Source organism: Scleropages formosus, chromosome 13 (assembly GCF_900964775.1).
Source record: "Scleropages formosus chromosome 13, fSclFor1.1, whole genome shotgun sequence".
Classification (NCBI taxonomy): Eukaryota; Metazoa; Chordata; class Actinopteri; order Osteoglossiformes; family Osteoglossidae; genus Scleropages; species Scleropages formosus.
This window is the reverse complement of record NC_041818.1, coordinates 21364263-21384221: the sequence shown is the minus strand read 5'-3', so window position 1 is coordinate 21384221 and position 19959 is coordinate 21364263. Positions and strand designations below refer to the sequence as shown.

Below are 19959 nucleotides of genomic sequence, written 5' to 3'. Positions count from 1 at the left end.
TTAGATGATTTAGTTCACTGTATCATGTTTTTAAACTTTTTTCCAATCTAGGAGACATTATTCAGCACAATTTAAACCTGTTCTGATGGTTTATTAATGTTACTTCAAAATAAATGAAATCTAGTTTGCAGTAACATTAATGAAAGTTATTAACCTTTGCACTAAATTCTTCAAAAATTAATTAGAAATCCAGTGGTACATTAATTTGACAAATTGTGTTGTGGTCGATTTTTAAATCCTCCACCAAACATAGGTGCTATGTAACTGAATAACACTTTGTAAGGTGAATTGTCACGACTGGAAGACATGATTACCATTAGTTTCAATAGCAAAAATTTTGTGTTTGAAGGTTAAGAAAAATGTTTGAGTGGGTTAAATGTAAAGGTCTGACATAGCTCAGCCTTTCAGTCCTCGTAAACATGAAGAATTGCCTCATAACCTGAACCAGAGGTGATCAATGAAATTCCCTGTAAAGTCAAATAGTTGTATCTTTAAGATATGACTGTAAATATGCAAAAAGGTTTCATGTCCCGTGTTCCTTTAACTGATTTGTCCTTCAGTAGAACTCCTTCTGCTGATCCTTGAATTTCACTTGTCTTCTATAAATTTTAATATCTAGTAAACAAAAAAAAGATCTTTCCATGTATTCACCAGTCAGACACTTTTCTCCAACTCATAGAACCCCAAAGTGCATTTCACAGCAAAAGGCAGACACCACATCACTGTGGGCTTTGATTTTAAAAGACAATAAAGGCCAAGAAATACTTTCCAACCTTTGGTTTTTGAACGGTTTACAAGAACATGTGATGACCTAGACATTGTGCCCTGCTAATGGGGCAGTTACTGTAAAAAAAGTAGCCATCCATCATCCTCCTTGGTCAACCATAAAAAAACACTCAAAAAGGTTATTGTAATGTGCAGCATGAGAAGCTTTTTTTCAATTTCTGTTTTGTGCTGCTGGTGATAAATCACAGATTTTAATTTCATAATGCCAGAGTAGAACTGATACGGTATGATGGTGTGAAATGTTGATCCTTAACCTGAGAAAGGGTTCAACAGGGTCTCCAATGAACTCAGCAGGTTTTTGGTAACTCAGACTCACCCAGCTTTCAGTGCTGCAAATGTCACATGACTAGAAATGTCTAAGAAAGCAATTCTGACAGTAGTGTCGACTGGTAAAATGAAACCTTTGAATTTGTACCCTGGTTTTCCCATAAGAACAAGTTGAATACTGACTAATGGAAACACCAGGTTAATGGGAGCTATGACTTTGAATCCTGACTCAGTGTTGCCACTAATGTGTTCTGCATGTCCAAGCTCTGAGGAATGTAACCAGGGACCGATTAAAATGGAATACAGTGAATCACAATTTCTATACATAGCTCGTGAACATGCTGGACATCCCCCAGACTGTGTTTAAACAGTACATATCAGCAGAAGCCCTGAGCCCCAGTAGAGCACACAGGAAACTGTACCCCTAACACAGCAGTCTTGTGTGAAAAGGGAAAAGTCCCTTTCATGATTTATGAAAACACACACACACATTTTCTGAACCGCTTGTCCCATACGGGGTCACAGGGAACCGGAGCCTACCCGGCAATACAGGGCGTAAGGCCGGAGGGGGAGGGGACACACCCAGGACGGGACGCCAGTCCGTCGCAAGGCACCCCAAGCAGGACTCGAACCCCAGACCCAGTGGAGAGCAGGACCTGGTCTAACCCACTGCGCCACCGCGCCCCCCGATTTATGAATACAAGTTCACATATTGAGAGTTGCTGCTGTTAATCCGTCTTCTAATAACAAACTTGTAGATTTCGTAGAATTCTTTAATAAGCATGCTGCTCCCTTTATATTTTTGTCCAAAGGGATGTTGTAGGAACACATGCAGACCGTGGGGTAGGATGTCTGAGTGACAGAGATTATAGTGAAAGAAAGTTCAGCCAAAGTGGGAGGAGTTTCAATTAGTGGGCGTGGTCAAACCGAGTGGGTGAAGTTGGATAAGCGCAAAGCCTTCAGAAGCAAAGAAATTTGATTCATTTTTTACTTTTGTTTGAGATCCAGATTAAAACCATGTTTTTATTACTAGCAGACACCCTCAAAGAGTTGCTAGCAGGAAGAGTGTAATCCATAGAATAAACCCCCACAGAACTGAACCAGATCATTGACCTCCTGACTGCGTTTCTTCTGGCTTCCACTGGATGGCAGTCAAGTACTCAAGGGATGAACACTGCCATCATGTGGTATCCTGCTATTCCGCTTCTCTTATCAATTATTAAATCCTTAAATGTCACTCAAAGCAACTTTTCCTTCTTGCGTAGGCTTGCGGTGCCAAAGCTACTTATTTCGCCAGTTTAAACTACTGTACTGGAACATCTTGCTAAAGGTTGTTAAAATGCATATCAATTCTAAAAAACAATTTTATAATTATAAAATATATACATTATATATAATTTAGTCAAAAAGTTTTCATTTTATACCTTTCACCTAAATAATTTCAGAAAGCATAAACATAACTAAAACCTTTAGTTTTATTTTATAGATTTTTTTTTTTTTTTTTTTAACAATTTCTCCATTTGCCAATTGTGGTAGAGTTTGTACTTCATAGACTCCAGTTATATTTACCAACCAGGCTAAACAAATATGACATTCTTTAACTACTCCTTCATAGGCCAAGAAGCAAAACTAGGAATCATGGAAGCAAACAGGTCTTGGCCTGATAGCCCAACAGGCCTCAGAATAAATCCATCTGTCCTGGTCAAAGAGGCAAAAGTAAAAACTAAAACTTGATTCAAATAAATTTTAAAATTTGCTCAAATTATGTATGTAATTTACATATTCAACACAAAGGCAAAACACACTGTAGGATCATCAGTACAAAATCACAATGGTAAGCATTAACAGAAATAGTGGCACATAATTTGACAGAAACCACTTTACATATAAGCTTTTGGGACCTGTTAAGTAAAAATTTATGCAAATTTAATAAAATCATTAACATGCTACTCCCACTGGAGTCAGAAGGAGGATAAACATTAAAGGCAGCAGCAGCAAACTGAGAAAATCAAGAACTGGTAAATGGCATAACCATGTGGTACAATTGCTCATGAAAAGGTTTTGCTGTGTTAAATAAACATGTGTTTCTTAAAGATGAATTAATGCCATTGTACAAAACATTAGACATATGATACACACAATAAAACCAGGAAAACAGTATGCTTTAGAAAATAAACATGGAAAAATTAATAGCAAAAATACTGTCAGAGCCTGAGCACTAGGTACATTTTATTAACATGTGTTAACCACATATTAATTGAGCTTTCCTTACAAACTATGCAAAACTCAAAAAAAATGTTCTATATTAAAATATTAATACTCAAAATATATACCTAGACTAGCTGTATGTAGACTAGGACTTGTAAAGTTGGTAGATAATTGTGAGACACCAGACAGGATATCCTACATCTTTTTGGTATTTTGGGTCTCAGATTGAGGTTCATCATCATCATCATCATCATCATCATATTAGTTTTGTGGTAAGGGCTTCTGGATTGGCTGGCCCTGCTGTGTGTGCACCACCCAATCCGTGTCACTCAGAACACTGTACTGGTAGGTCTTGTAGTTGAGCATGTCTCGGGCACGAAACACCTTGTTGGACTCGTATAGGTTGCTCCAGTAGGGTGGCAAGGGCTGGAAGCCCGCCAGGCGGGCCAGCTCATCGTTGTACGCCCACTGCTCTGAGTCCAGCTTGAGAATGTGGCGTGTGGCAATGCCCCGCCCACGACGAGCCGCTACGTCCGCCTCCAGTTCCTGCTCCATCTCCCCCCGTGATGGAAGGGGGAATGTCCCGTCCAGCACCGAGAGGACAAACTGGGCCTGAGGGAAGAAAGAGGAGGGAGGATCAAGCAGGGGGCTGAGAGCCAAATAAAGAGCTTAGAAAAAGGGAAAGAATCACTGTATGGGTGTCTGGGAAACACGTAGGTGTTGCAACTGATCCTTGACCTTCAGTCATAAGTCTGGAGACTCCTTCAGTGGTGATAAGGCCTAAACCTTATTCACGTGCAACAAATCCAACACAGTCAGCACTGAATTGCTATGTTCAAGTCAAGTGCCAAAGTCCAATGTGCACACAGTGCTCTGGAACCTATGCCAGAAGCACAGGGAGTAGGGCAGGGTTCACCCTGAACAGGACACCACTTCATTGCAGGGAAATCACTCACACACAGTGTAAATTAGAATCCCCAAATGATTTGAAATGCATCTTTTGACTGTGGGAGGAAACCAAAGCACCACTGGGTGAACCCCATGCAAACAAAACAAACATGCAAATTCCACACATACTGAGCCAGATTAAAACCAGAGTCTGAACCCACAGTGCTGGAGTTGTGAGGCACCAGCGCTACCTGCTGTGCCAGCATGCTGCTTGGGACTGTATTGATTCATATTAAATACCCCACCAACTTGAACTGTTTATGTAATAGGCTTCTTGCCTCATTTGCAGCACCTGATCTTTCCTGTTTGCCTACTGAACATCTAAGTGTCGAACTGAACTTTCTTTGTCAACAGTCACCCCAAGTTGTCATGGAAAACTCATTCACCTGGCAGTGGAAGTGAGGGAAGGGGCAGATTGCCCGGCAGATGCCCACAATGAAGAGGGAGGGGAAGGCAGGGGGCATCAGAAACTTGTAGAGCGGGAAGACAAAGTGGTCACGGACATGCACGCCCAGCTCCGAGCGCAGGAAGGGGAAGGTGAAGTTGTAACCAGTGCAAAGCAGAAAAACGTCGGGTCGGGTCTGCCGGCCATCCTGGAACTGCAGTGCCCCGTCCTCAAGGACGCGTGCAACAGGTGGTGCCTGCTGGACCCGAGGAGGCAGGGGGCAGGACAGGGGGCGCTGGCCATGGCTGAGGATTACCTGGGGAGGGGAACAGAGCGGTGAGCCATAGCAAGAAGTCACAGTTGAAATATGTGGCGCACAGCAGGACAGAGACCTCTGCATTGACGCTAGACAGCTCCATGGCGATGTCGAGGCCAGACAGACCGGCTCCCAGCAGCACCATGGACTTCCCGGCAAAAGGCTCAGCGCTGCGGTAGTTATGGCTGTGCATCAGCATCCCTGTTTGAATAACCAGTCACGTCAGAGACAGGCATCGCGCCCAGAACAAACAGCCGATCAGGTCAAAGACAAGCTGCCCGCTGAGAAATGCACTGTCTCTCCTCAACATCAATTTTTATACAAATAAAAGCACATTGTTTGGAGTGTGTGAATGGTCCTGCAGAAGTAGAACACATCTTGTTCCTTGGAAACAGGACATCCCAACAAAGAATGAGCGATCCACTGCAAGCGAGCAGTGCTGGCATACTAACTACCTACTGGGAGCTTAAATACAACAACTTTTCTTTGAATATTAGAATACAAAAATTACAAACTAAGATGCAGGCCACTGACATCGCTGTCAATCTGGGTGAAGGAGGAGGTAAAAGGTAAGGACGGGCCATGTGGGTGAAAACCGACATGGAGTAAAGCAACACTGGTATGCCCTAAGGAGTATCACTGGCACATCTTCCCATCGCAATTACACTGAAGAAGAAAACAAAAAAAAAAAATTCAAGAATGCTCAGGAGGGGTGGGCAGTCACTGAAACTTGGACCCCTAGAGGTTATTTGTATCCTTTGACTTTCAGTTGGGAATTCTTTGCTCAACTCCTCTGTGACCAGTAGGCCTTGTTAAAGCTTTAATAACTGCATGGTTAATGTTTTACTCTCGTATATAGTCAACTGCCTTAATTGTTTATTTGTCTTATCCCTTTGTTCAGCACTCTGTCACTGTGTAAGAAGAGAACTCTAGAAAAATAAATTGAAATGAAGATACCAAAAAAAATAAATAAATAAAAACTGAAAAGCACATTCTGTGAAAATAATCCATAATTGACTTGTTCTGTCAAAATGAGAAAATCAGTTAATAAACACCCAATAATGAAAGAAAATAACTGGATAAATCTGTTGAACATCTTCATAGAAAAGATCAGATGAACTAATGTCAACAAATTATTCCTTAAAAGCAGTCAAGCTGTTTTGATAAATTAATCAGGTAGGTCAATTTTGCATGTAGGTTTGGATTATTTGGAAAGATGACGTTTTGAACCACAAAGAACCTCTAAGTAAATCAATAGATTTGGTGACGAGACAACAGTTACTTTTAGGACGGTTAGTGTGTTGGAGACAGTTGCCCCAAGGCACTTTGTCAGAATTCCCAGAACTAGAAGGAAAGGACATGCATTAACCCTGTCCACATGGGACATCACTCTGCCATTAATGAAAAATCTAATATTTAAAAAAAATTTAAAAAAAGGGACCAAAGGCACTAATCACCATTTATCCAGCTTTGGATAATAAACCATTTATAATCAGTGCATTTACTGCCCATAAAAACACAAGAGATTCCAACATACCTGAAAATTTATCCATACCAGGAATCGGTGGGATGTAGGGGTCAAAAAAATGTCTGAAGTAAAAACAAAAAAAAAGCCCATTTTTAAATGGTTTTACTGCATGTCCAGTGACACATCTTTACCTCAAATTCCACAGAGCCTGACCAGAAGTGTTTAGGTGGAAAATGAGCTGTGAAGAACGCAGAGCATATGAGAAGAGTTCTAGCACTGAAGCTCTGATGTACCTTTGCAGTATCCAATATCAAGGCAGCAGTTTTCAACACTGGGCAGTGTCAATGCTGGTTTTTATTCCAGGTCAACTCTTAAGTATGCTAATTATTGAAAGGATTATACATTTCAAGCTACTGTTTTAAAAAAAAAAAAAAAAAACACGGATGAAGCACTCCCAATCTTTTGTAACCGTTTTAATAAAATGTTTTATTATCTGTGGAAAACCTGCAGCAGTGAAAACAAAGGAGATCATTTTTAAGTTGCTTTTCCCCTCCCTTAATCTTTCATTCTCCTTTATCAATTAAACCGCTAACCCAAATTCTGTATTTAATTACTCTTAATTAAAGGAACAATTACATTTTAATAACAATGAGATAAATGCAACACTTTTACTTCACCAACTTACTCAATCAGCAGATAAATTAGAGCAAATTAATTAAGAGCACAGTCGCATAAAGTCCATCACACAGAGGAGGTCACCAGGACCAGCGATGAGAACCTGTGCTGTAAGATATGCCTACCGGATCAAGCCTCGCTGTAGACAGTACGCACCCATTGCATATCATGACAGCATCGAATTCCTCAGTGACACTGGTGCTTGGGTCCAGCCCGTTGCTGGTGGTTACATCCCAGGCCAGCCCATGCCAGCCATCCTTCACCTTCTTGGGTTTCACCAGGTCCACTATGGTGCCAAACTCAAAGGCGGGGGCGGGGGAAAAACAGATATTTAAATATATTTATTCAGTTAACACTTTTCTCCAAAGCACTCTACCGTGTTAAGCTACATACAACTATTGACCCATCCACACAGCTGGGTAATGTTATTGGGGCAATTTCAGGGTAAGTACCTTGCTCTTGGTTAATCCAGCTGGGATTTGAATGTACAACCGCTAAACATTATGCTACCGACTGCTACTTCTATTGATGAGAGGTTACATCTATATAAAATGCAGTATCACTATCAGCTACACCAACACTGCCAAAATTATGAACTTTTCATATAGGTGAAAAATTAAACATGTAGAATACAATCTGGTGCACACTAATTGTATAGTTTAGGAGAAGTGCTAATAACACAGCTTGGGGAACAGAATGTTCATGACTTAATTATCAGACTAAACTTATTTGGAAATAGTCTTCTGTATCACTGACTAATCTATACAAGTGCTAAAATCGGGGTAGGGAGGGAAACATTTGAGAGGCGATTCAGAGAAACACATTACAATGGAGGTGCAGAAGAAACCATTATGCTAAAAAGGTTCAACATACAATAAACCATGAATCCAAAAAATTTCTACCATGGACACCTGCCTACATGGACAAAGTTGTTGCAGACCTCTGGAGAAAATGTGACAAAGCAGATTCACTGTTGGACAATTAAATTTTCCTTATTGCCAATAAAAGCACCAGTAATTCATTTTTAAAATTTACTCAATAACTGTACACTTTGCTGAAATCTTATCACAAAATGACATGCTGCTGGAGGAGCAGAGAGCCAGGTGAACACATTTGCTGTTTAACAGAGCTATACTTTTTTTAGATCTTATCTTCATTAGCTGTTGTCACAGCATTTTTGCTAAATGGTTTGTATCAGCATTTATGACATCACCATGTGCTGGGAACACCAGTGGAGCCATCCAGTAGTCTGTGTTTGTACAAACAGCAATATCCACTCAAACCATTTAGTCACTCTCACTGAAAATTTAAGTTGTTTTAAGAGATATTGTAAATTATCACTGTTAAAATATTAAAAGTGTAATACCACTTTCCAAGGGGGGCTTCACGTGGTGATGTCATTTTTTTCCAGTCTTACATGAAAAGGGAATATAAAAAGAAATCTGCACAAAACCTTCGAGAAAACATTTTTTTTGGAAACACTAGTAATACCTGTATGTGATCTCTCAGGTGGAAGTGGTCGCAATACTGCTCCAGGTACTTCCGTACCTCTGTGTGGTGAACGAACGACGGAAGATGTTTGTCAAAGGGGAAGTCGGGGAACGACATCACTTCTTTGGGGATATTTGTCCTGTTCAATGGTCAAAAAAAAAAAAAAAAAAAAAAAAAAAACATGGCTTTTAGGGCTCTCATATCTCAGAGGGACAGCAGAACTACATATACAAGATTTATGACAGAATATATAGTCAGATAAAATTCCTTGCTGATTACAATAAAAACTGTATCCCCTCATGAAAAATATCTAAAAATCAGGACCCCTTTTAATGCTATGTGGTCCAAGCAGCCCACATTATGGCACCAAAGACAATACTGTATTGTCTATATTTCTTACACCCTACTTTTAAATGCAGTGCTACCAAGAGTGAACATCCCCCTGCAGGCAATCAGCAGCCAATGTAGACTTTTCTGAAGCTGCTGACTATCTGTGCACCTGCTACCAACTAAGGTGGTTACCTCTACTACTATGCCAGTATAAGAACCCAAACCTGTTGGTATGAGCAGCTTCACCTGTGCAGAGGTAAGGGGGTTACCTGAGGTCCCGGTACATGCTGCTGAGAATTGGGAGCCCATCGTTGCGGACGCCCACCCGCTCCTCGTAGACCCAGGTGCCCCCAATGCGCTTGCTGAGCTCATACACCACCGGTGGGGCGAAGGTGTCCTGTCGAGCGAGGAGGTGCCGTGCGGCACACAGCCCCGCAGCTCCAGCCCCCACCACAGCCACACGGAGCTTCCCCAGGCTGACCATGCTCTGGACAGAGAGGAGAAGGTGGCTCCACAAACAAACATCCCTGAGTGAGAGGCGCTGGGGCACTGAGATTAGGGGGTATTCCAACACTTCCAACGATCGCATCTCGAAAGCAGTCATCAAAACATTGGGGAAACGTGTCCTGAGCATGTGATGACATTCAAAGACACAACTCCACTGACATTCTTCATAATCATATTGGACTGTACACACAGCGTTTAGAGCTGCTGCCTTCCTTTGGACCCAACGGTTGCAGGTTTGAATCCCAGCTGTACTACCCGCAAGGTACCTACCCTGAACGGCTCCGTTGAAAATACAAAAAAAAATTACCCAGCTCTACAAGTGGGTAAATAATTGTAAGCGGCTAAGAGAAGAAACGTCCGCTTAATATGAGCCGTATTATTTACATGAAGGAAAATACTGAATGTCACCTGAGTGTTTCGTGGAACAAAGTTAGTGTGGATACCAACACGCATGACGAGGATGAGTGAGAGAAAGTAGACGAACCTCGAGGCAGGGCGACTCCACTCTGGTCGTGACGTCACTAACCCCCCCCCAGAGTTTAAATTACTTCTACAAAAAAAAAATGCTGAGACGCACAAACACGGCGGAGACTGAGTGTGAAATCTATTAGCGTTTTTTAAGGCATTGTTCCTCTATTGACAATACATATATTTGTGCAGGCATGTGTAAAAATGCACATTTACTTCAACTCAAGCACAAAAACACAGTCAGGGGTCTATATTACATGTTTTTTCTCGGTTTTGTGACATTACAAAAACGAGCCGCTAATACTAGTATTATGCATACAATCCAGGAATCCTCGCTCGGACCCGGCTCGAGACACAGCCTCCCCTCCTCACTGGGCTCCTCCCAGAAAGGAAGCCAAACAAACTCCATAACCTCAGCTGCTGCAGCGCGAGGAATCTTGAGACAAAAAGGTTAAAAGACAGTCTCTGACGCCAACAAGCGAGACCACGAAAGTCGACAGACTGCAGACAGAGTAACTGGAAATTACCAATAAAACTCCATTTCAAAACTACCGCGTTGCTGAAGCTGTTGCAAGTGCATCAAAATCCAGCGCCTTTAAACAATAGAATAGCTCAGTCTTATCGTTTATGAGTCATACAAGATGTACCAGTGTTACCATAGTTACTAACTGAGCGGGATACCTACGATGTCTGACAGCAATTCCGTGGAGAACGGAGAAGAAAAACACAGAACTCTTTTAATACGTAAAGATATAGGTCACCCCCATGACCCCACCCACCGGGGCCACATCGAGGCCGTTGATTGGCTGGCTACGCTCTCTAAGCCCACCCGAGTCTATAAGACCACTTGCTCTAGGCTTAATGCCCATACTTGTCCGATGTCCATTTTGTTGCTATTAATTCCCAGGTCGGGGTGTGTCACATGGCATATATGTTACATTCGACGTGTTTGTTGTTCACGTTGTTGCCCTATTTTTTTCTTTAAATTTCCATACATTTACGTTACACAACCTTATTTATGCTGTTATTTCAGACTACCATTTACTGCTTTTAAAAAACTAGGCAGAGACAGGCTAACGAGGTGTTTTCTTTCAGTAAGGACTGAGGTCTGGTCACGAAAGAAAACAATGTATAGTTCAACAATATGAATGAAGCCTACAAAAAAACTTCTAAATTGTTTTACAGTTTACCGAGGAAGCGAAAGTTGCCCTGCTTCTGCAGAGCTCGCCAATAGCAATGTACGTTGTATTGTGAATAACTGAAAATTAAGGAATCGTCTTTTTTTGTTTAGTTAATCTGTTTATTTAGAGGGGGGTGTGGTGGCGCAGTGGGTTGGACCGGGTCCTGCTCTCTGGTGGGTCTGGGGTTCGAGTCCTGCTTGGGGTGCCTTGCGGCGGACTGGCGTCCCGTCCTGGGTGTGTCCCCTCCCTCTCCGGCCTTACGCCCTGTGTTGCCAGGTTAGGCTCCCATAACCCCCCTATGGGACAAGCGGTTCAGAAAATGTGTGTGTGTGTGTGTGTGTGTGTGTGTGTGTGTGTGTGTGTGTGTGTGTGTGTGTGTGTTTGTGTTTGTTTATTTAGATTGATTTCTCAATTCTATCTGGGGCACATAGAATTGCACAAAAATTCCCATGAAAGACATAAAGAGTACAACGTGTACCCTGCCCAGAATAGGGTCACCAAGCCCTACCTCAGGAGCCAGACCAGGGGCAAGTGTTTCTGGGCGAGCGCCTGGTGGCCGGGCAGCCCACGTAACCCGGCCAGGCCGAAAATGCACCGTGGGGGGGCCACGTGACCCACCACCCGCAAGGTCCAACATGGGGGTTGGGTGCAAATGCCTTTTAGGCAACAGGAGGGGGCAGAGTGGCGTGTGCCGTCACAGACCCTCTTGGCAGAAACTGGCTCTTGGCATGTGGAATGTCACCTCACTGGGGGGAAGGAGCCAGAACTGGTGTGGCAGGTTGAGAGATACCAACTACAGGTAGTTGGGCTCATCTCCACTCACAATGTTGGCTCTGGAACCAAACTCCTCGATAGGGGGTGTTCTCTCTCCTACTCAGGAGTTGCACAGGGTGAGAGGCGCCGGGTGGGTGTGGAGATACTCACAAGCCCCCGGCTGGCTGCCATACAGTTGGAGTTTGTCCCGGTGGATGAGAGGGTCGCCTCAATACGACTTAAGGTCACAGAGAGGAAAAGTTTGACTGTTGCGTGTGCTTATGCACCAAACAGCAGTTCAGAGTATTTGACCTTCTTGGTGAGAGTGAGTGGGGTTCTGGACAGGGCCCCACCTACAGACTCCATAGTCCTGCCGGAGGACTTCGACGCCTCACATTGGCAATGACAGGGAAATCTGGAGTAAGGTGATTGGGAAGAATGGCTTGCCTGATCTAAACCCGAATGGTGAAATGTTATTGGACTTCTGTGCTGGTTATGGTTTGTCCATAACAAACACCATGTTCGAATACAAGGATGTTCACAAGTCTACTTGGTACCAGAGCTCCTTAGGCCAAAGGTCAATGATTGATTTTGTGGTTGTTTCATCTGACTTGAGGCCACATGTTCTGGATGCTCAGGTGAAGAGAGGTGCGGAGCTGTCAACCGATCACCATCTGGTGGTGAGCTGGATAAGATGGTGGGGAAAACTGGCAGACAGACCTGGTAGACCCAAGCATATAGTGAGGGTGTGCTGGGAACGGCAGCCAGACGCAGCTGGGCATTCTGTGTGGGGGCCGGAAGGTGATATCTCTGCTTTTTGCAGATGATGTTGTCGTTTTGGCACTGTCACATGGATGCCTCCAGCACGCACTGGAATGATTTGGAGCCAAGTGTGAAGCGGTTGATATGAGGATTAGCACTTCCAAGTCTGAGTCCATGGTTCTCTCATGGAAAAGGATGGCATGCCCCCTTCAGGTAAGGGGAGAGAATTTGCCACAGGTGGAGGAGTTTAAGTATCTTGGGCTCTTGTTCATGAGTGAGGAGGGAAGGAAGCGTGAGATCAGCTGCAGACTGAGAGCAGTGGCAGCAGTAATGCGGTCGCTGTACCGGACTGTAGTGGTGAAGGGGGAGCTAAACCATAACGAAAAGCTCTCTATTTACTGGTCGGTCTACGTCCCTACTCTCACCTATGGTCATGAACTCCGGGTAATGACCAAAATGAATGAATGAATGAATTGCACATTTTTACCTGGGCAGCACATATTAATTCATCCTGAAAATATCTCCTGGAGCTTAGAAAAGAAACCATTCTACAGAACCATAGCTTTACCCACACACTGCCTATCTCAATACGGCATACTTCCCTCTTTCCTTCTTTTCTTTCTCCTTCATCTTCTCTGACACCATTTCAAGTCTGCAACATGTAATCTGAGTGACTTTATAGTCCATGGGCCCAGGCCCAAAATTTCAAGTATAAGTACCACCAAAGGTGACTAATTCTCTTTGATATTTTTAACTTCTGAGATGTCTCTAGTTTATGTTTTGATATAATAGCCCTTGCAGACTGGTAGCTTTATAGTAGTTATCATTCCTTGAATGGGCATACTTTGTGACAGAAGCGTGGAAACATATATTTTGTCACCCTCTTATAATCTGACAAAAAAATTTAACGTGAATAATCAGTAGAATCAGAAGCAATCATAGATACTGGTAGGGGTTCTATGTCAGTCATTAACACAGATTAAGACAATTATTCTTGTGAATAAAGTTACATTTATAGAAAAAATGAACATTTTAAATGAAGTACATTATCAAAGAAAAAGTCTAAAGTTAAAGTCTCTGCAAGCAACCTCTGATTGAAACTAAAATGTATCCATTTCATGTCCACATTATTATAGAAACAAACATTTATCAACCTTTTTTACATTCATGAAGGATGGTTTCACCAGTTTGTGCTATATTCACACACCACTAAGTTATCTGCAATCGCTATCATCAATATCAGAGTCCGTATCTCTGTTTCTGGCTCTTCTTCACTCAGTTATTGCAAGTTTGTAGTTTGCACATGTCTGTGAACTTTAGTCCATTGCTGAGACATGTCCAACCAGGTCATTTTCATACATGCACACACTTGCAGGCGAGCATCTGGTGGAGGTGAGCGCTGCATCCACTCAACAGAGAGCTTTACACACACACACACACACACACACACATTTTCTGAACTGCTTGTCCCATTGGGGGTTGCAGGGAGCCAGATCCTAACCCAGCAACACAGGGCATAAGGCCGGAGGGGGAGGGAACACACCCAGGATGGGACACCAGTCCGCCGCAAGGCACCCCAAGCGGGACTTGAACCCCAGACCCACCGGAGAGCCGGACCCAGTCCAACCCACCGTGCCACTACGCCCCTATAGAGAGCTTTACATTTACATTTATTCATTTAGCAGATGCTTTTCTCCAAAGTGACGTATATCTCACAGAAAATACAGTGTGTGCATTACATTGAATAAAGAGAATACTTTACACAGAGACTTAGACGCAGGCAAACACACACACACACACACACACACACACACACATAGTCTGAACCGCTTGTCCCATCAAGGGTCACAGGGAGCCAGAGCCTAACCTGGCAACACAGGGCGTAAGGCAGGAGGGGACACACCCAGGATGGGATGCCAGTCCGCCACAAGGCAACCCAAGCAGGACTCAAACCCCAGACCCACCAGAGAGCAGGACCTGGTTCAACCCACCATGCCCCCATTAGATGGAGACATGTGATTCTAAAGTAGTTTTTGTTTCTTTCCACAATATGAACCAATGTACATCACATGAGTAGCTGTACAAAGATTTATCCAAATATCGACAATTCCTTATCACATTCCTAATAAATTTTTCTTTTAAACATTTACATTACACAAGTAGCTGCATGAAGGTTTATCTGTTGTTAAACAGTTATGATCTCAAAGTTATAGAGCATGAACATTTACACATTACATGAACTTCAGAGATCATGGGAGAAGTGAGTTCAGAAGAGGTGAGTTTTAAGACCCTTTTTAAATGTAAGGAGAGATTCAGCAGTTCTGAGTGAGAGGGGGAGGTCATTCCACCACACCAGAGCCAGAACTGAAAACCTTTGTGCTTTTGCACCTTCTGTGCATGGGACCACCAACTGGGCAAAGGTGGAGGAGCTTTGCAGTCTTGCTGGGGTGTAGCTTTCCATCCATCCTCATCTATTGCCCAGCCGCTGCTCTTAGGACTTGGGATAAAGGGTTGGCTCTGCAGACATGTCCTCCAGATGGCAGCTTAATAGTTAGCGTGGAGGGCTACATATTTCATATTGCAGGTGACTTTCTGCAGCTTCTTGAACAGTTCTGCTGTAACTTCCCATGAACATCCTAATTCACTCCTGAAAGGTCTAGTCAGACTTCATTTGCTTGAAGGTCATCACCTTGCCACTCCCAGTGAATGCAATGACAGTGTCACAGCCTGTGAAAGCATGCATACCAATGAAGGAATGACTTAGTTTGTTGATGTCAAGGAACCTTGCCCAGTTTATTAAACCAAACACCTGGTACAAGGAACATGGGATGTTGCTGCACACACCTAAGCACAAAATCAAGACATCTGCATCCTCAGCTGTAATGACAACAGACTTGTAGCCAGATTCTGCTACATGGAGAGTGGGGCTGAAGCAGGTGGGTGGGTGTCAGCTTCTTCCACTGTGGACGTTAGCTCTGGGACTTCCACTGTCCTTTGCTTACCTTAAAGCAGTGTTGCTCACAGGTAACATATAGTACCTTGTCTCCTAGTTATTTCATTTTTGGCCCCTTCCATTCCTCCACCATCCTAATGAAGACTTGCTTCGTTAGAAGGACTGCAGAGAATCCTCCTCCATTGTTCAACATTTGTGTCCAGGAGCAATGTTTCTAAAGTGGATTCCTTCAGGGTCCTTCTTGCATCTTGCAGATCCTTCTTCATATTGTAGACTTACTTGGCGAAAATCTTCCATGGACAGAACTGCTGCGCCAAAAAAGAAAAAAAAAAAAAACTGAGTTTGACTGTGTTTCATTAAACGACCTAAGAGATGGCGCCAGGGTGTTTGTACATGTTATCTGCTCCACCTGATGAAATTTAAACTTTGTTAACCTGCCACGTGGACGGCAAAACCATCCTCAGCTCACCGAAGGAAATTTCCACCTCAAGGCAGATTTTTTTTTTTTTTTTTGCATACGTACACGATGAAGTTGTCAAAGCGTGGGACAAAGGAGCCGATTGCGAAGCGCGTCCCTCACGTGACACAAAATGCGCCGCTGCGAGCAGGGTTCGAACCTGCGCGGGGAAACCCCATTGGATTTCAAGTCCAACGCCTTAACCACTCGGCCATCGCAGCTCCCGGCAGGTCGGTACAAAAGTACCACATTAATAAAAAGCAGTTGTGGTAACAACAACGACGTGCTCAACTGTCACCTACTTTCTTCATATTATTTACGTTAAACACGACACGTCTGACCTTCGACATCTTTTCAGCTGCAGTGTTTTTCCTATTAAATTACAAGTTAAAAGTACATCTCCAGTGATCTCTGGCCACAGTCTGATCATAATATATATATTATACACCCCAATTTATACAGTGCATAAAAAAACAATAGAATTAGAAATGTGTTTATTTTCTTCTATCCATCATTAATAATTGATAGCTGTTGAAAAGAGGGGAAAGCAATCATAAAAGATACTGAACATATCGAGCCTGAGACTGGAGGCTCCAAACACTAACTTTCATAATTAAGAGTATAAGACAATAAAAAAACAACAAATGAAGCCCTTGTAACATGAAGCATATTCATATTTTCACCCTTTACAACCTCATTTAGTTTTCAAAATAGGTTTTTAGGTTGTTTGGTTTCTAAATTATTATGGTATTATTGGATAAAATATGCATTATGCTTTGCTTTGCTTGTATATTATTAATAACCCTGGCATTGAAAAACGTGATTTGATATTAGAAACAAGATACCAGCAATATACCTTTATCTGCTGAAATTGGGCTTTCGGTACAATTAGACTTCTTTATTCATTCATTGTCTCAAGTCATTGTGGTTCTGTATTTTATGACGTTTTGAACTGTATGTATGAAAATAAAAGGCAGCAGAAGTCCACGGATGTCTCAGTTGTGTTCTACACTACAGCCACCAGGAGGATACAAAACACCACCACAATTTAACCAGATTTCTGAACTAAAGTAATTTCTATATTTTACTGCTTCATTATAAATTCAATTAGCAGATGCTATTATAGAGTAATGTACTGGTTTTACACACAATTACACGGTACAATATAGCTGGTACTTTACACTGCTGATTACTGTGAGACTTCATTAGGATGTTAATTCGGGAAGATGTTAGGATGTTATGATGTCACTTTGGCAAGAATATTAACCTTTGCGTGATCCTCATGTTAAAACATATTGCAGATTTAACTGAGAGCTCATTGATGCACTTTGGGAAGTAACACCTCACTGCTAATTAATCTGCTAAATGTAACAGAGATTGCTGAGTTATAGGTGAAAATGCAGACTGAGGAATATGTGACACAAAGGCTGTGACCCCTCCATGTCTCCAACCCACCCAGAAAGACAGCTCACATGTGTCTCATCCCAGAAACCTCCTCTGATGTTCCAGCACCCCAGGCAGCGACATCATCTCCAGGGATCCTGCTTCATCTCTGGTTTCTCCTCAAACCAAGGCCACAAGAGCTATGGAGACAGCAGGCACCCATTTAGTGATGCATCTGGTCATCATGGCTTGGCTTTGTGAATGAGGATTAAGGAAGGGGGGGTTTCCCACTTCTGCTGCAGGCTCATGCATCTGGTAATGATGCCGTCAGGGCTGGATGGGGTTCAACTGTGCCATTGTTCACCCATGGCCATGGAACTGATCCAATAGCTTCAGGTCATCAGACTCACAAGTGGATCCACCCTGGAAAAGTGCCTTTTGGTCCAATTCCCAGATATGTTGGCTGAGGTATATCTGTCCCCAAGTGGCTTACCACTAGTCCTTGTTCCTATGTTCAAAGACAAAAATGAATTTTGTGTTCATCTAGGTGTCCCGGTCATGCTCCTTGCCTTCATTGTACAACAAGTCATCGTGTGGCCAAAGGTGAATATCAGAATCAGAATCAGAATCAGAACGAGCTTTATTGCCAAGTATGTTCGCGCATACAAGGAATTTGTCTTGGTGACAGGAACTACCACGGCACAGACAGAATGACAGTGACAAGACAGGTGAGAAGATAGAGTATGTGAGCAAGGGATAAAAAATATTTAAAAATATAAAGTACCCAATATACAAAAATAGTCACTAGATACAAATGCAAGGGAGTGTGAGTAAGAGATATGTGATAAATAGTTATAAATATAAATATAAATAGCATTATGTATTGCACGGTTTACTCTCTAGGGGAGAGATTTAGGTGTTCATGAGGTAGATGGCCTGAGGAAAGAAACTTTTCTTATGCCTGGCTGTCCTGGTGCTCAGTGCTCTGTAGCACCGGCCAGATGGCAAGGGTTCGAAGAGGAAGTATATTAATATTGTGTTGCAACCAGAGCACTTGGTCACTGACTTAAATACTCGGGACGGCAGCTATAGGGAGGGGGCAGGACAAAGAGCAAACTCTGGGACATGTCAAACAAACCATTATGACCAATTTAAAAAATATACGTACCTTGCTACCTTTGCTCACTACATGAGGCCTATGCCCCATCCCAAAGTGCCACCAGCAGTCTCATTGCCCCATTCTCCCTCTCTAAGGAAACTTTACTCCAGAATTCTTGGGAACAGGAAGGACATGCAGGACCATACTTTGCAATATTTACAAGTTTCCCTGTGTTTCAACTTGTGACCTTTGCACACTTTTTACAAGGCTGATAAATATTACCCTGTCAAAGAAAATGGACACGTGTGACCAAAGTTTGAAAAAAAAATCATGTGAATGACAGTATGAAATAGGAAACTGTAGCTGCAAAAAAATGATATAAAATGGAAAAACTGCCAAACTCCCAGAACTACAAGACAGGACCTTAGAGGACCCAGTTTGAACATTTCACTGTAGGTCCCAAGAGTCCTCAGTAAAACCTCATGGCAGCCCATAAAATCTCAGTTTATGGCGTATTCTTTGTGGCTGAAGCTTCATTCAAATGAAGGAAATGCTGTTGTTAGACGGGTCTGTCCAACGCAGTAAATATACGTGTTATTACAGCAGTTTTCTGGCAGCAGAACTTTGGCATGAATCTTATTCAAGTCAGCCAGCATAGCCTCTCAAATAATACTGTCAGCCCTTGGCATTAATATAATCCATCAATGCCTTCTTTTCACTGGTACAGGCTTTTCAAGTGTCTTTCACAGCAAAAATTCACTATGAGCCACATTGTTGCCTCAGCTTCAAATCCCCTTTATCCCTACGAGCACAGAATATTTCTGTCCTAAAATATTGCATTAAAAATTAAATTATTTGAAGTATCAGAACATAGTTCAGATAAAATGTGAACTATTAACTGTCGAAATGCAAATGCAGATACAGTGGTGCTTGCATCATTTGTTTAATTGGCTTCTCATTATCTAATTGATAATATCTAAAGAACATTAAAAATGCAAATAAGGAAGAGGGTTTGGAGAAAACTGTATGCTAGTATCATTGCCACTCCCTTTCAAAAAACTATTTTTTTATTATTGCTTGGGTATGTTTACCTAGAGGGAATACTGGTATTTTGTCGTATGTTGACTGTTATATATTAACTGCAATGAAAGCTGATATTAATAGTATCTGCCAAAGGGTGGGGTGGCTTTTGCACAATTGTGAAACCAAAACGTATCACATGTGTAAATCTCAACTGCTGATGTGCAGCACTGCATTTGAACCAGGGGCTGAGGGAGGGATTCCTGTACTTCATGGCTCACATGATGCGAACGTGGTGTAAATAGTTACTGATTAATACCGCTTTTGCATGTCTGGCTCGGGAAAGCCTTTGACATCCAACATTTTAGGTTAATTCTTCTGAACATTTTCTTCCTTTTTAGAATAATCTCGGGTGTTTAACTATATAGGGGTTAGTGGCACTTACATTTGATTATAGCCTAATCTTGCCTTGTACACAGTGAACTGTAACTGCAACCGTTAT

At 42.4% G+C, this 19959-nt stretch overlaps 1 protein-coding gene and 1 non-coding gene across 4 annotated transcripts; both read right to left on the bottom strand.

Moving 5' to 3' along the window:
• Positions 1-2588: 2588 nt before the first annotated feature.
• LOC108922863 (flavin-containing monooxygenase FMO GS-OX-like 4) lies at positions 2589-10599 on the bottom strand. 3 transcript variants are annotated; one of them, XM_018733266.2, is made up of 8 exons: positions 10535-10599; positions 9144-9361; positions 8545-8683; positions 7210-7352; positions 6448-6500; positions 4987-5111; positions 4596-4910; positions 2589-3873 (listed from the first exon to the last, which is right to left on the bottom strand). In XM_018733266.2, exons 2-8 carry the CDS (start codon positions 9356-9358, stop codon positions 3523-3525), a joined length of 1341 nt encoding a protein of 446 aa, XP_018588782.1. In that variant the 5' UTR covers positions 9359-9361; positions 10535-10599; the 3' UTR covers positions 2589-3522. The 3 variants fall into 3 exon arrangements, with proteins under 3 accessions (XP_018588782.1, XP_018588783.1, XP_018588781.1); XM_018733267.2 differs by having other exon boundaries at positions 9144-9383; positions 10535-10548; XM_018733265.2 differs by lacking the exon at positions 10535-10599 and having other exon boundaries at positions 9144-9638.
• Positions 10600-16094: 5495 nt separating this feature from the next.
• Positions 16095-16176, bottom strand: trnas-uga (transfer RNA serine (anticodon UGA)). Its single transcript has one exon. It is a non-coding gene; the product is annotated as a tRNA-Ser (tRNA).
• Positions 16177-19959: the final 3783 nt, after the last annotated feature.